The 15,484-nt window shown below is 54.4% G+C and overlaps 1 protein-coding gene across 2 annotated transcripts in view; it reads left to right on the top strand.

The window, feature by feature from the left end:
- The window catches only part of LOC105476579 (adhesion G protein-coupled receptor A2), a 46,882-nt gene that overhangs the window by 19,083 nt on the left and 12,315 nt on the right, over positions 1-15,484 (top strand). Inside the window, exons 1-7 of one of the 2 annotated variants that reach the window (XM_011732670.3) lie at positions 9,556-11,939; positions 12,235-12,306; positions 12,588-12,659; positions 12,814-12,880; positions 13,176-13,339; positions 14,011-14,224; positions 14,680-14,844. In XM_011732670.3, the coding sequence (XP_011730972.2) occupies positions 12,861-12,880; positions 13,176-13,339; positions 14,011-14,224; positions 14,680-14,844 (563 nt within the window). In that variant the 5' untranslated portion in view covers positions 9,556-11,939; positions 12,235-12,306; positions 12,588-12,659; positions 12,814-12,860. Of the gene's footprint in view, positions 1-9,555; positions 11,940-12,234; positions 12,307-12,587; positions 12,660-12,813; positions 12,886-13,175; positions 13,340-14,010; positions 14,225-14,679; positions 14,845-15,484 lie in introns of those variants that run through there. The other variant, XM_011732668.3, reaches the window with a different exon arrangement.

Here is a 15,484-nt window from a genome sequence, read left to right as displayed (position 1 = left end):
ACGAGGTCAGGAGTTTGAGACCAGCCTGGCCAACATGGTAAAACCCCGTCTCTACTAAAAATACAAAAATTAGCTGGGCATGGTGGTGCGTGCCTGTAGTCCCAGCTGCTCAGGAGGCTGAGGCAGAAGAATCGCTTGAACCCGGGAGGTGGAGGTTGCAGTGAGCCAAGATCGTACCACTGCACTCCAGCCTGGGCGACCAAGCAAGACTCTGTCTCAAAAAAAAAGCAAAACACACACACACACACATAGATTAGGGCTCCCGTCAAGTTCAAAGGAGGTGTCAGCAAAGTCCAAAGAAGTGTTCACAGGTAATGGAGACACAGTATGGATGTGACATGGTATTGAGATCTCTCACCATGACAGCAGTCTCGTGACGGAGCCTCCATGACACCCATTCCACTGTGGAAGGGAAAGCCTCTGGCCCTGAACCCCTGAAGCTGTGAGGAAAGAGTGATGGCCTGGCTGGGCTCCTGGGAGTGGGAAGGCACAAATCCTGTATTTGGGCAGAAAGGCAGAGCAGGCTGTCTACCAATCTGGGACAAGCTGGGGATAGCAGGGGACCTGGGATGGTGACAGTGAGTGGAGTCGCACACAGCTCCATGCCCAGGTCCCTCTGACCATCTTCTCTGTGGCTCACAGACAGTGGTCCTGATGCAGAGAAAGGGCTGCCACCAAGCTGCTACCTAAAAGTCTCCTTGGTGCCAGGTATGGTGGCTCATGCCAGTAATTCCAAAGCTGTGGGAGGCAGGCAGATTGCTTGAGCTCAGGAGCTCAAAACCAGTCTGGGCAACATAATGAGACCTGGTCTCTAGGAAAAAAATTTTTTAAATTAGTCAGGCATGGTGGTATGCACCCATAGTTCCAGCTACTCGGGAGGCTGAGGTGGGAATCGCTTGAGCTGGGGAAGTTGAGGCTGCAGTGAGCCATAATTGTGCCACTGCACTCCAGCTTGGGCGAAAGAGTGAGACTCTGTCTCTCTAAATAAATAAATAAATAGGTCAGGCGTGGTGGCTCACACCTGTAATCCCAGCACTTTGGGAGGCCGAGGCCAGCGGATCACCTGAGGTCAGGAGTTCGAGACCAGTCCGGCCAACATGGGGAAACCCTCTCTCTACTAAAAATACAAAAATTAGCCAGGCGTGGTGGTGGGTGCCTGTAATCCCAGCTATTCAGGAGGCTGAGGCAGGGAGAATTGCTTGAACCTGGGAGGCAGAGGTTGCAGTGAGCTGAGATTGTGCCATTGTACTCCAGCCTGGGCGACAGAGCAAGACTCCGTCTCTAAATAAATAAATAAATAAAAATAAAAGTTCTCTTGGGTGTCAACAAAGAGGGAAAGTGGCGAAGCATTCGAGAGCTCTGCATCCTCTGCTTAGCCCAGGCTTGGTCTTGGAGGGCTGAGTCACAGGAAACCAGATGTCCTTCCAGGGGTCTTTGGAGGAAGGCAAGCCTCAGTGGCCTCTTCAGCCCCTGCCCTGCCCCTCCCAGGCTGGCACCTCCCGCAGTGGCTCTTCCTCCTCCTCCTTAGCACAAGCAAGAAGGTGCTGTTCAGAGCCCCTGGTGGCCTCACTGACATCTCCCCTTCTTCAGCCTTGCTCCTGTCTCCTCATCCTTCAGTCTTATGAGAGCACATTTTTCTGATGAAGATGAAAAGGTGGCCTGTCCTTCTCCAGCACCAAGGCTCCAGAGGCTGCATAGCAAGTACACCCTGAGCATGGCAGGCAATCAGAAGAACGAGGGCAACAGCAGCTCACAAGGGGCGGCATCTGGCTTGATGCCAAGTCGTGCGATGTAGGAGCAGCGCTAGAATGGGAATTCTAAACGCTGAGTCCCAGCTCCTGCTCTGTGCTAGTCACCCCATCCATTCATTCTGTAGGTGCTCACTGAGCCCTTCTATGTACCAGGCTCTGTTCTAGGCATTGGGAGTGAGCACAGGAGACCAGGTGCCTGCCCTCCTGGCCCTTACCTCTACTGATAGGACCCAGAAAATAGCAAATAGATGTGTGGTGTGTCTGGAGGCCGAAATGCAGCAGAGAAAAACAAGACAGGGTAAGGAGGAGAGAAAGCCAGAGGGCCAGGGGTGCTATTTTATGCAGTGAGGTCAAGAAGGCCTTGCTGATGACATGCCTGGGCCTGAGACCTGAAGGGACGAGAAAGGAAGCCTGGAGCTCTCAGGAAGGATGAAGAGAGCAGGCATTGCCAAGACCCCTGGGTTCAGGGAATGCCTGGGGAGTCTGAGAAACAGAAGGGCAGTGTGAGCTGGCAGAGCGAGCCAGGGGGATGTGGCAGGAGAGAAGTAGGGTGTGATGCCGGGGTGGCCACCGGGGTGGCCTTTGATTCCTCATTGTCAGAAGAGCTGGGGTAGACGGGGTGATTCGGGATGTGCATTATGGATCTAAAATTCTATGATCCTTGGATGTGTGTGGGACACCCACAGCGCCCATAGGGAGAAGATGATCACAGAACCCAGTGACAGGGCCAGGCTTTCCAGAGGAGGGGCCATCTAGGCAGAAGGGTGCACCGTGGGCAGCAGGACAGGGATGGTGCTTGTTCAGGGCTGGAGGAGCTCAGGGTCTCCAACATGGTCACTGATCACTGCTGTATTTATATATACAAATACTTCTTTTTTTTTTTTTTGAGATGGAGTCTCACTCTGTCACCAGGCTGGAGTACAGTGGCATGATCTTGGCTCAGTGCAACCTCCATCTCCCAGGTTTAAGCGATTCTCCTGCCTCAGCCTCCCAAGTAGCTGGGACTACAGGCACATGCCACCACGCCCAGCTAATTTTTGTATTTTGTATTTAGTAGAGACAGTGTTTCACCATGTTGGCTAGGATGAGGATGGTCTCAATCTCTTGACCTTGTGATCCACCCACCTTGGCCTTCCAAAGTGCTGGGATTACAGGTGTGAGCCACCGCGCCTGGCCTTTTTCTTTTTTGAGACAGAATCTCGCTCTGTTACCCAGTCTGGAGTGCAGTGGCATGATCTTGGCTCACTGCAACCTCCACCTCCCAGGTTCAAGCAATTCTCCTGCCTCAGACTCCCAAGTAGCTGGGATTACAGGCACGTGCCACCACACCTGGCTAATTTTTGTATTTTTAGTAGCCGGGATTTCACCATGTTGGCCAGGCTGGTCTCGAACTCCTGACCTCAAGTGATCCGCCTGCCTCCCAAAGTGCTGGAATTACAGGCATGAGCCTCTGCATCTGGCCACGAAGACATTTTTTAAAAAAGGAATTGATTGACATGGTTATGGGGGCTGGCAGACCCCAAATCAGTAGGGCAGGCCAGCAGTCTGAGAAGTCAGGCAGGAGCAGACACTACAGTCTTGGGGCAGAATTTCTTCTCTAGGAAGCCTCAATGTCTGCTCTTAAGGCCTTCAGCTGATTGGATGAGGCCCACCCACATCATACAGGAGCATCTCCTTCATATGAGGTCAGCTGATGGAAGATGTCAACCACATCTACAAAATACCTGCACAGTGACATCTAGATTCATGTATGATTAAACCACTGGGTATTATAGCCTTGGCCAAGTTGACACAAAACTAACCATCACAACCACTATCCCCCAGAAGGAGAGGGCCCTTGGGTAATATAGATGCTGGGCCTCCCTCCTGGAGATTCTAATTCATCTATCCCATGGGGCCTGGGAATTTTTTACACGCTATACAGGCAATTCTCATGCTCATCCAGGGTTAGGTGCCAGTGGGCAAGATGACCCCTAGACTGAGGGCCTATTCATCAGGAATAAGACTCTGCAGGCTGGCATGTAGTTGGTGCTCAGGAAACACTGATCCCTCTGTCCTGTCAAACTCAGATGTCTAGGCTTGGGCGGCTGAGGCCATGGCAACTTAACATCCCACAGTCTATGAGCAGCACGTCCCGTGGGAGGGTTGGGGCCCAGTCTGTCAACTGAAACGGAAGGTCTAGGCTGTTGCAGAATGTGCCTGCATGGCTTCCTTGGCTGAGAGCCCCTTGGGCCTTTGCAAATGGGCTGTGTGTATGTGAGGGGGTCACCTTGTTAGACAGGAGCTGGGAGTAGATCTGTGTGGTGCAGGATCCTGGGGCCAGCGTGGGCAGGGTGGGCAAGGAAGGGGCCACAGAGCGGATGCCCAGTGGGAATGTGTCAGACATGATCGTATGGAGGACTTGGGTCCAGAGAGGTTGGGGGTAGGGGTGGAGATGGGGGGCACACACCTTTATCAGCCAGGTAGGACAGACAGGAAGACCTGAGCTGGCCACGGTGGCTCACGCCTGTAATCCCAACACTTTGGGAGGCCAAGTCAGGTGGATCATGAGGTCAGGAGATCGAGACACTCCTGGTTAACACGGTGAAACCCCATCTGTATTAAAAATACAAAAAATTAGCAGGGCATGGTGGCGAGTGCCTGTAACTCCAGCTACTTGGGAGGCTGAGGCAGGAGACTCACTTGAATCTGGGAGCGGAGGTTGCAGTGAGCCCGAGATCATACCACTACACTCCAGCCTGGGCGACAGAGTGAGACGCCGTCTCCAAAAGAAAAAAAGACAGGAAACAGAGCCCTGCAGAAACACCTCCTGGGCCGCCCAGGGAGTGTACAGAAGCCCCGCCTTGCACCTCTGAGCCCTCTCTCTCTCCCACCACCCTCCAGCACGGCCAAGCCTGTTTCTTAAAGGAAAGAATTTTGGGGCAGAGAGGAGCTGATGAAAGAGCACTGGACTCCATTTGGTGTGAAAAGCAGCTTGGAGTGGAATCATCCCTCCTTCTTTTACCTTCCAGTGCCTCTCCCAGCCCCGGGTTGCTCACCTGGAAAATGGGGCTATGAGGAGTTGTTACAGGAACAGAGGAGGAGTTCCTTACACAGAACACACGGCAGCACAGGCTTCCAGTACATGGCAGGCAGTTCCCTTCCCCTCTGCAGAGTTCCCAGTTGCTAGATGTTACCCTGGCTGCCTGTCATTTGCATAGATTTGCCTAGAGTTCCCGGCCTTGAGCAGGCAATTGTGTAGCTGAAAAATATACGTGCTCCAAGTACAGCTGGTGATTCATTCCCCGGGATCCCCCACCAAGCACATGCAATGGGGAGCAGGCCGCAGGAAGACTTTTCTGGACTGAGGGTGTCAGTCACAGTAAGATGCCTCTAGACCAGGGACCAAGCCGGCCCCAGGGCAGACAGCCCCAAGAGAGCCAAGGGAGTGAGACTGCATGCCTGCCAGCGTGTGGGTCGGTGTGGACACCGGCCCCCAGAGGCTTGTGCATGGCTAAAGGAAAGAGGCTGGGGAGGGGAGCCCGGTCAGCCCTGGGATGATTTGTCATTACTTAATGAGATTAATGAGCCCCGGGGGCTGGTATGCAGGGGTGCTGAGGCGCTCATTAGAAGCAGATGCTCATGGGAACGAAGGAAAGTGGGGGCCTGGGGGTGGAGCGCGGCTCGCCCCACGCCAGGTGGCTTCCATTAATCTATGGGCGGAGCCAAGGGTAAGGCTGCGGGGCTCTGTCCCTCCCCCCTCTTCCCATCCCCAACAACACCGGGGAGGAATGCCGCAGAGAAGCTGCCTGGACTCCGGCACCACTGAGGCCCAGGAGGGGAGGCTGATAGGTTCAGGGACAGCCTGCTTGTTGGCCATAGTAGCCCCCGTGCCTGGCATGGGGTACGTGCTCAATAAATAACCTGTGGATTGGATCAGAGACAAGAGAGACCTGGAGGATGGGACCAGAACCTCTCCCTTCCTCCCCTAGACACTTCTATACCTGCAGGGTGTCCTGGCCCACTTCTCAGCCAGCCCCCACTTTCTAGTGAACCCTGGAAGTCTTGTAGGCCCAGGGAAGGCTGCTTTGTGGCCTCCAAACCTATAATTTGGTTTTCAAACCCACAAGCAGGGAGGTCTGTGAGGGCCAGAGGGAGCTGACTCTCTACCACCCCACCCTGCCTGTATGTGGGTGCGCGCGCGCGCACACACACACACACACACACACACACACACACACACACAGACATGGTCATAAAAACTCACATGCTCTTTAATGGCTCTAGTGAGATATAATTTATGTGCCATAAAAGTTCACCCGTTTAAAAAAAAGTGTGCAATCCAGTGGTTTCTAGTATATTTTACAGAATTGTGTAATCACCATAATCTAATTTTAGAACATTTTCATCATCCACAAAAGAAACCTTGAATCATTAACAGTCACTCCTTATTCCTCCACCCGCTCTTCCCCAGGCCCAAGCAACCACTAATCTGCTTTCTGTCTATAGATCTCCAAATCTGCCTGTTCTGGACATTTTAGATAAATGAAATCATGCAATAGGTGATCTTTCATAACTCGATTCTTTCAGCATGGTACTTTCAGGGTTCACCCATGTTATAGCACATATCAGTACTTCATTCCTTTTAATGGCCAGATAATATTCCATTGTACGACTACACCACATTTTGTTTATCCCTTCATCTCTTGAATATTTGGGTGAATACTACTTTTTTTTTTGAGATGGAGTCTCACTCTGTTGCCCAGTCTGAAGTGCAGCAGCACGATCTCAGCTTGCTGCAACCTCCTCCTCCCGAGTTCAAGCAATTCTCCTGCCTCAGACGCCTGAGTAGCTGGGATTACAGGCGCACACCACCAGGCCCAGCTAATTTTTGTATTTTTTAGTACAGATGGGATTTCACCATGTTGGTCTCGAACTCCTGACCTCATGATCCGCCCGCCTTGGCCTCCCAAAGTGCTGGGATTACATGTGTGAGCCACCGCGCCCAGCCTTTTTTTTTTTTTTTTTTTTTTTGGACAGACAGGATCTCACTCTGGCACCTAGGCTAGAGTGCTAGAGTGCAGTGGCATGATCATGGCTAACTGCAGCCTTGACTTCCTGGGCTCAAACAATTCTCCTGCTTCAGCCTCCTGAGTAGCTGGGACTACAGGCATGCACTACCATGCCTGGCCAATTTGTTTTGGTAGAGATAGGAGTCTCACTGTGTTGCTCAGGCTGGTCTCGAACTCCTGGTCTCAAGTGATCCTCCTGCCTTAGCCTCCCAAAGTGCTGGGATTACTGGCTTGAGCTACCACATGTGGCCAGTTTCTACTTTTTGCCACTATGCACAATGCTGCTGTGAGCATTCAGCTATGGGTTATTGTGTGGATGTTTGTGTATTTCTCTTGGATATATACCTAGGAGTGGAATTTCTGGGTCATATGGTAACCCAAATGTGAAACTGTTTTCCAAAGTGTCTGCACCATTTTACATTCCCACCAATAATTTGCAAGGGTTCCAGTTTCTCCACATTGTCATCAACATTTGCTGGAGTCCCTCTTTTTTATTATAGCTGTCTTAGTAGGTGTAAAGTGGCTTTGATTTGCATTTCCCTTACTGCTGGTGATGTTGAGCATCTTTGCATGGCCTTATTGGCCATTTGTGTGTCTTCTTGGATAAAATGTCTATTCAGATCCTTTGCCCATTTTTTTCAACTGGGTTATTTGTCTTTTTGCTATTGAGTTGTACAAATCCTGTATGTATTCTAGATAGACATCCCTTATCAGATCTGATTTGCAAATATTTTCTCTCATTCTGTGTTCTCTTTCACTTTCTTGATGGTATCCTTTAAGATGCAATTTTTTTTTTTTTTTTTTTTTTTTTTTTGAGAGGAGTTTTGCTCCTGTTGCCCAGACTGGAGTGCAATGGTGTGATCTTGGCTCATTGTAACCTCCACCTCCCGGGTTCAAGCAATTCTCCTGCCTCAGCCTCCTGAGTAGCTGAGATTACAAGGCTTCCGCCACCATGCCAGGCTAATTTTTTTGTATTTTTAATAAAGACAGGGTTTCAACATGTTAGCCAGGCTGGTCTCGAACTCCTGACCTTAGGTGATCCACCTACCTCCGCCTCCCAAAGTACTGGGATTACAGGCATGAGCCACCGCACCTGGCCAAAGGTGTAAAATGTTTAAGTTGTTATTAAGTCCAACTTAACAATCTTTGCTTTGTTTCCTATTTCACCCCGTTTTGCTTTTTCTGAACTTTTATTCATCCGTTACTCCTCCTCCTTTCATTGCTTCTGCTCACAAACTCACTCTTACACACTCAGCTCCCAAAGCCTCTGTTTTCCCAACAAGGGCATGGGGCATGATTTATTCTCAGGAATCCTCCCTCCACATCAGCCTTAGGGGAATCCTCCTCCTGCATATTGACAGAGATACAGGGAGGGGGTGGCCTGGAGTCAAGGGGCAGTGGGTAGCAGGGAGGGGAAGTGCCATCAACACCCTGCGTCTAGGCCGGGCGCGGTGGCTCAAGCCTGTAATCCCAGCACTTTGGGAGGCCGAGACGGGTGGATCACGAGGTCAGGAGATCGAGACCATCCTGGCTAACACGGTGAAACCCCGTCTCTACTAAAAATACAAAAAACTAGCTGGGCGCGGTGGCGGGTGCCTGTAGTCCCAGCTACTCGGGAGGCTGAGGCAGGAGAATGGTGCGAACCCGGGAGGCGGAGCTTGCGGTGAGCTGAGTTCCGGCCACTGCACTCCAGCCTGGGCGACAGAGCCAGACTCCGTCTCAAAAAAAAAAAAAAAAAAAAAAACCCTGCGTCTTTCCCAGGTTCCAAGAACAGGGCTCTGTGGGAGCATATCTGTGCATGCTTTCACAAGCTACTATAGCTTCACCTGAGAAACGGAGGGATCCGATCAGACCATCCAACAAATGACTTCTATCATTTTTTTTTTTAAGAGTCTCACTCTGTCGTCCAGGCTGGAGTGCAGCAGTGGCGAGATCTCAGCTCACTGCAACCTCCACCTCCCAGGTTCAGGCAATTCTCCTGCCTCAGCCTCCTGTGTAGCTGGAATTACAGGTGCCTGCCACCACACCTGGCTAATTTTTATTTTTTATTTTTTTATTTTTAGTAGAGACGGGGTTTCACCATGTTGGCCAGGCTGGTCTCGAACTCCTGACCTCAGGTGATCTGCCCACCTCGGCCTCCCAAAGTGCTGGGATTACAGGCGTGAGCCACCACGCCCAGCCGGGGCTTCTTAACCTGGGCTCTACACCCCTCTGGAAATTGTATGCACAGTGATGGGTATGGTGAGTTTTTCTTGGGTAGAAGTTCATGGCCTTCACAGATCTTCAAAGGGATGTGCTAAGCAAGAAAGGCTCAAAACAATCAATCTGTAGGAACCTTGCAGGTCCCAAAAATGTCCAAGTCTTGTGGTAGCATTTCTCCCGCTCCGAGGGAAGACACAGCTTCTTACCCAGAGGGACCAGGCAGCATCGGTTTCCCATGGGTCCTTCAGGCTCTTAGAGCTCAGCCCAGGGAGCCGAGACAGGCCAGCTCCCAAGGGCACTCCTGGGGCCTGCCTTGGTCACCCCGAGGCTCCTCCCCAGGCAGGCTCAAGGCAAGGGAGAAGGCATGCCCACCCTCCGTGGAGATGGAGGTGCCCTCTCCAAGGCCCCAGCATGGCTGGGCTGCAGGAAATCGAGGGCAGGAAGAGGGGCTGGGGCCTGGGCGCCGCCTTGCTCCCATCTGCAGAGCATCAGTGGGGCAGGCGGGTGGGGGCTTTCAAGGGGGGCCAAGGAGGAAATGAGAATAAACACAAGTGAGTGGGGAGGGAAGGGGGGCTGTGCCTAAGCCCCTTGGCAGCCCATGAAGGGAAGTGACACAATGAGGAATGTGTTTCCCTCTGCCCGTCCCCCACGTGGGGGTGGGAGGCTGAGCCCTGAGAATGGCCAGACCCCAACAGGGGCCAGAGGGCACATGCTGGGACAGCCCCGGAGTGGGGCCGGCGGTGAGGATGGGGTCTGGCGGCAAACGGTGGGGGCTGGGCCGGAGAGGCACCCCTTGGCAGCCAGGATTCTTATCCTGTATCCCTCTCCCTCGGCCAGGGGCCTAGGGTCAGTGTCCTGGCACAATCCCTACATGCGCCCCACTGGGGGCACCTCCCAGCACACCCCAGCGTGGAGGCCATCCCTCCTCTAGGGAACTGGCCCCTTCTGGTGGCCCCTTCCCTTCCTTCTCCAGGGACTTGGGGTCATGGAGGCCGTCTGAGTCCTTCAAGTCCTTCTTGTGGGAAGGAGCTAAGGGTGAGGGCTCCCCTGGCCGTGGGAAGGGCTGTGCACGGTGTTTCTGTCCCTCAGTGCACAAACAGGCCCCCTGGTGGGACAGTATCTCCCCGTCCAGAACACCCATTTCCTCTCTTCCCAGCGGGTAGCCGGCTTGGTTAACCCCCTCCTGCCCAGAGACATCGATGAGGCTGTGGTGGGCAGCGCCAAGAGCCTCCTCAGCCCCCTACCCCTGACCCCCTCCTCCGTCTGGGCTGAGGGGTGGCAGGGCCAAGAGTCCCCTCAGCCCCAACCCCGACCCCCTCCTCCATCTGGGCTGAGGGGTGGCAGAGCCTGGGAAAGCAGGTGGGCCCCAGACATCTCTATGGATCTCCTGTCTTCCCGCCACAGACCTTCAGACAGGAGTCCCTCACCCTTGCCTGCTCCAGGGGTCCACCCAGCCTTTCCTGCTCCGGGGGTCCACCCAGCCTTGCCTGCCGCCTCACAATCTCCTGCCACTGGGTGGGAGCCAAGAGGCCACTGCCTCCATCTCAGACCCAGGACAGGGAGGCCGGCTGGGCTGTGAGCCTCGTAAGCTCTATGGGGCCTGAAACCCGTCCTGGTTTAGCTCAGGAAAGAGCCGGCTGGCCTTTGAGTAGGTGGGCAACTGGCCCCGCTCACCGTGCCTTCTAGGCACCTGTCCCTGGCTGTGCAGGGTGAGGGAGAAGGCCACTGAGCAGGCACCCACCTTGGTCTTCTGTGGTCCTGCCTGGCCCAAGAGCCCAGGAGGCTGCCCTGGCAGGTTTGGGGTTAGGGCAGGCAGGTCCCCTGTGGGTGGGTACTGTCTCCTCAGCACTGTCCCTGCAGCCCCGGGGGCAGGTGACGAAGGGGGCAGAGAGTTGTGCCATGGCCGTCATGGAGTTTGAGCCACAGACTCGGGGCTGGAAGCCTGTGGACTCACCTGCAGCTCACTCCTCCACGCCAGGCTTGGCCCCTGGGATCCCTGGGGGGTCAGAGCCCCCTTCTATCCTGTCTCTCAGCACTGCGGGCTCCTGCGGAGACCCATGGAGAAGACAAGACTGAGGACCTTGAACAAGCTGTCACCTCACTGGCTTCCTCATCTGAAGGAGGAGGATGGACAGGACTTACACCCCTGACCTGTTTCCTCGCCTGTCAGACAGAGATGGGCGCAGGGATAAAATAGCCATAAAAAATACCCCCCTTGGCCGAGCGTGGTGGCTCACATCTGTAACCCCAGCACTTTGGGAGGCCAAGGCGGGAGGATCACTTGAGCCCAGGAGTTCAAGACCAGCCTGAGTAACATAGTGGAACCCTGTCTCTACAAAAAAAATTTTTTTTAATTAGCAGGGTGTGGTGGTGCACACCTGTGGTGCCAGTTGCTTGGGAGGCAGAGGTTGGAAGATGGCTTGGGCCCAGGAATTTGAGGTTACAATGGCCCATGATCACAGCACTGCACTCCAGCCTGGGTGACAGAGAGACCCTGCCTCAAAATCAAAACAAAACAAAAAACTACCCTCCCATGCGCCCCCTCCCCTGCCCACAAAGGCCAGGCTCAGGAAGCTTCTCCCTTTATATAGCAATTTACAAAAGACTATGACACCTATTTTCAAATGCTTCCCAGGGCAACCCCGGTAACCCGCAGGGCAGCCTGGAGGTGGGGCAGGGTGGGAAAGGAGGCCTCCTAACTCCCAGTCCAGGGCGTTCTCCATGTTGTCCGAGGCCCTTCTGATCCCATCTCTTGGCTTCTTCGTCCTCCTTCCGTTCTGACCAGCCTCCCGAGTAGCTGGGACTACAGGTGTCGCCCAGGCTGGAGTGCAGTGGTGCAATCCTGGCTCCCTGCAGCCTCTGCCTCCCAGATTCAAGCAATTCTCCTGCCTCAGCCTTCCGAGTAGCTGCGACTACAGGTGCGCTGGGACTACAGGTGCGCACTGCCACACCCGGCTCGTTTATTTTTTCTTTTCTTTTTTATTTTTTTGTATTTTTAGTAGAGACGAGGTTTCACCATGTTGGCCAGGATGGCCTTGATCAGGAGTGGTTCTTTAATCCCACTTCCCACCCAGTGCTGAGGAGAGCAGAGGTTTAGCAGGAAGTCAAGTCCCTGAGAAACCCAGCAACAGCACCGCGGTGGCAGTGAGGACCCCTCCCGGGGAGGGGAGCAGGGCGGCCCCAGCGGGGAGAGGTGTGAGGGCTCTGCGCTTGCCTGCTTGCCTCCGCAGGGACCTGAGGAACAACATCATCAGCACAGTGCAGCCGGGCGCCTTCCTGGGCCTGGGGGAACTGAAGCGCTTGTGAGTGGCATGCCCCTCCCGAGGGAGAAAGTCACCCCTCCTGCTCCATGCCCACCCTCTTCCTCTCACCCACCCACACCTGCCCCTCTTTTCCACTCAGGTGCCTTGGCTGGGGTCCAAGGAGCCGCCATTTCCAGTCCAGCTGCGGCCCTGGCCCCAAACTCATCTCTTTTCTCATCCCGCCCCCCAACACAAGCCCTGGCCCCACCCATGTGTTCCTCACAAGTGGACCCGCGTGCTGCCGCGTGGCCGACTTGCTGAGGTTGCCTGTGTCTCTCTAGAGATCTCTCCAACAACCGGATTGGCTGTCTCACCTCCGAGACCTTCCGGGGCCTCCCCAGGCTTCTCCGACTGTAAGTGATGGGATGAGAAGTGGGGAGGGAGGAGAAGGAGGAAGCACATAGGAAGTAAAAGGTGGCCCCCAACCCTTCCACATCGCACCTGCTCCCCTCCGCCAGCCCATGGAGACCCTAAGACCCCATCTCAGTTGTCCCCTGTCTCCTGCAGAAACATATCTGGAAACATCTTCTCCAGTCTGCAACCTGGGGTCTTTGATGAGCTGCCAGCCCTTAAGGTTGTGTGAGTATCTCTTCCTAGCGCAAGGACCCAGACCCCTGTCCCTTCCTCTGCCCAGGAGGGATGTATAAGCATCGTGACCACTGTGACTGGCCTCACGAGTGGGCACAGCAGACAGTGCCTGAAATGCCCCCATGATCACCTTCCTGCGATGGCCCGGGGCAGAGACGGCGCACATAGACCCGAGATTGCCCCTCCTACCCCTCCAGCCCTGTCCCTCCCTGGGGCCCCAGGCCACTCATGAGCCCACGCCCCCTCTGCTCTGCTCTGTGACCCCTCTGCCTACCCTGCAGGGACTTGGGCACCGAGTTCTTGACCTGCGACTGCCGCCTGCGCTGGCTGCTGCCCTGGGCCCAGAATCGCTCCCTGCAGCTGTCGGAGCGCACACTCTGTGCTTACCCCAGCGCCCTGCATGCCCAGGCCCTGGGCAGCCTCCAGGAGGCCCAGCTCTGCTGCGGTGAGCAAGTCCCCCGGACTACACATCTACCAGGGACCCTGCCTCTCCACCAACCCAGGGCCCAGACACGAGCCTCCCCTCAGACCCACAGATTTTTACCTCTGTACTGCAGTTTGCAAAAGACCACAGCGCTGAGTCCTGCTCTGGCATTTAGGGATACCCTATTTTTATGTATAAATCACTATCTGAGATGTGCTGCCCAGCACAAAAAGGGACTGGTTTGCAACAGCTCTCCCACAAAAAGAATCACATTTACTATCCCAGTGACCCTCCCCGTGAGGCGGGGCCGGTGTTATTCTCCCCACTCCGCCTATGACTGTGTGCTGGGCATGTTCTCCAGGGCATCCCTTTTCCTTCAGTGTCTCGGGGTCCGTCTTCCATCAGCTTTTCTAAGCCCCCTTGAGGCTGCTTGTTCATGTTTTCATCTGGCCCCACCTCTTGGGGTAACATGTGTACTAAGAAAGGAGCATTCTTTGTCCAAAAACTGCCTGTCCCTCCCCTTTACCCTTATCCCTGGAGACTTTCTCTTGACCCCTTTCCCTTCCCAGCTGGAGCAGGCTACAGGCTGAAGGCCCCGCCCCGTCCCACCCCATCCTGCTGGACTCTCGCTCACACATGCAGCCTCACACGCGTGTGCACTCGGGCCTCACGCCTGGTGTCTCCTCCCACAGAGGGGGCCCTGGAGCTGCACACACACCATCTCATCCCGTCCCTACGCCAAGTGGTGTTCCAGGGGGATCGGCTGCCCTTCCAGTGCTCTGCCAGCTACCTGGGCAATGACACCCGTATCCGCTGGTACCACAACCGAGCCCCTGTGGAGGGTGACGAGCAGGCGGGCATCCTCCTGGCCGAGAGCCTCATCCACGACTGCACCTTCATCACCAGGTAGGAGCCGCTCTGCCCCTCCTCAGGCCTCAGCATGGGGATGGGGGGGCCTGCTGTACCCCACAAAACAGTTGCACCCAGATGTGTTCCCGGGAGAATGTGCATGTATATTTATGGAAAGCTTGGACTAAGTTATCAATGTTCTGGATAGAGGCTAGAAATAAATATCTGATAGAACAAAATGATGATACTTGATATCTCTTTAGGGCTCTTACACTGTATAGAGTGGCTCCCATCTGTGAGAGATATTATCGGCTCCATGATAAGGAGGGGAAAATCGAAGCTCAAAAAAACAGTATCATAAGGCCAAGCAGAATAAAAGGAGTGTGTACTTGCATCCCTTGTTTCATCAAAGAAAAAAGGACCTGCAGCTAGTGTCGTAGATGGTGCTGAGGGGGGGCGACGTGGCTGGGCCCAAGGATGACTCACGAGCCAGCTCCGCCTGCCATCCGCAGTGAGCTGACACTGTCTCACATCGGCGTGTGGGCCTCAGGCGAGTGGGAGTGCACCGTGTCCACGGCCCAGGGCAACGCCAGCAAGAAGGTGGAGATCGTGGTGCTGGAGACCTCTGCCTCCTACTGCCCGGCCGAGCGTGTCGCCAACAACCGCGGGGACTTCAGGTTTGGCCTGCTCCGCCCTGTAGAGGGCTGCCCAGCCCCCAACCCCACCCTTGCACCCTGACATCACAGGTGGCCAGAGTTTCCCCATCCGCTGTCTCCATTGGGTCCTAAAGATGGAGAAAAGTCTTCCTTTTGTCATTCAGCCTGAAGCCTTGCTATCGAATAGATAGGCTTTATGTATAAACTTACATCTGAGGTGGGGCGCAGTGGCTCATGCCTGCAATCCCAGCACTTTGGGAGGCCAAGGCAGGCGGATCACCTGAGGTCAGGAGACCAGCCTGACCAACATGGCAAAACCCCGTCTCTACCAAAAAGTACAAAAACTAGCCAGGCATGGTGGTGGGCGCCTGTAATCCCAACTACTCAGGAGCCTAAGGCAGGAGAATCCCTTGAACCTGGGAGGCAGAGATTGCAGTGAGCTGAGATTGCGCCATTGCACTCCAGCCTGGGCGACAAGAGCGAGACTCAATCTCAAAAACAAACAAAATTACCATCTGAGATGTGCTGCACAAAAAGACTTTTTTTTTTTTTTTGAGACAGAGTCTCACACTGAAGTGCAATGGCATGATCTTGCTGCCTCAGCCTCCCCGGTAGCTGGGGTTTCAGGCCTGTGCCACCACGCCCAGCTAATTTTTGTACT

The sequence above is a fragment of the Macaca nemestrina genome, chromosome 8, assembly GCF_043159975.1.
Source record: "Macaca nemestrina isolate mMacNem1 chromosome 8, mMacNem.hap1, whole genome shotgun sequence".
Classification (NCBI taxonomy): Eukaryota; Metazoa; Chordata; class Mammalia; order Primates; family Cercopithecidae; genus Macaca; species Macaca nemestrina.
Note: the sequence above shows the minus strand (reverse complement) of the source record. Positions and strands in the feature narration are given on the sequence as shown.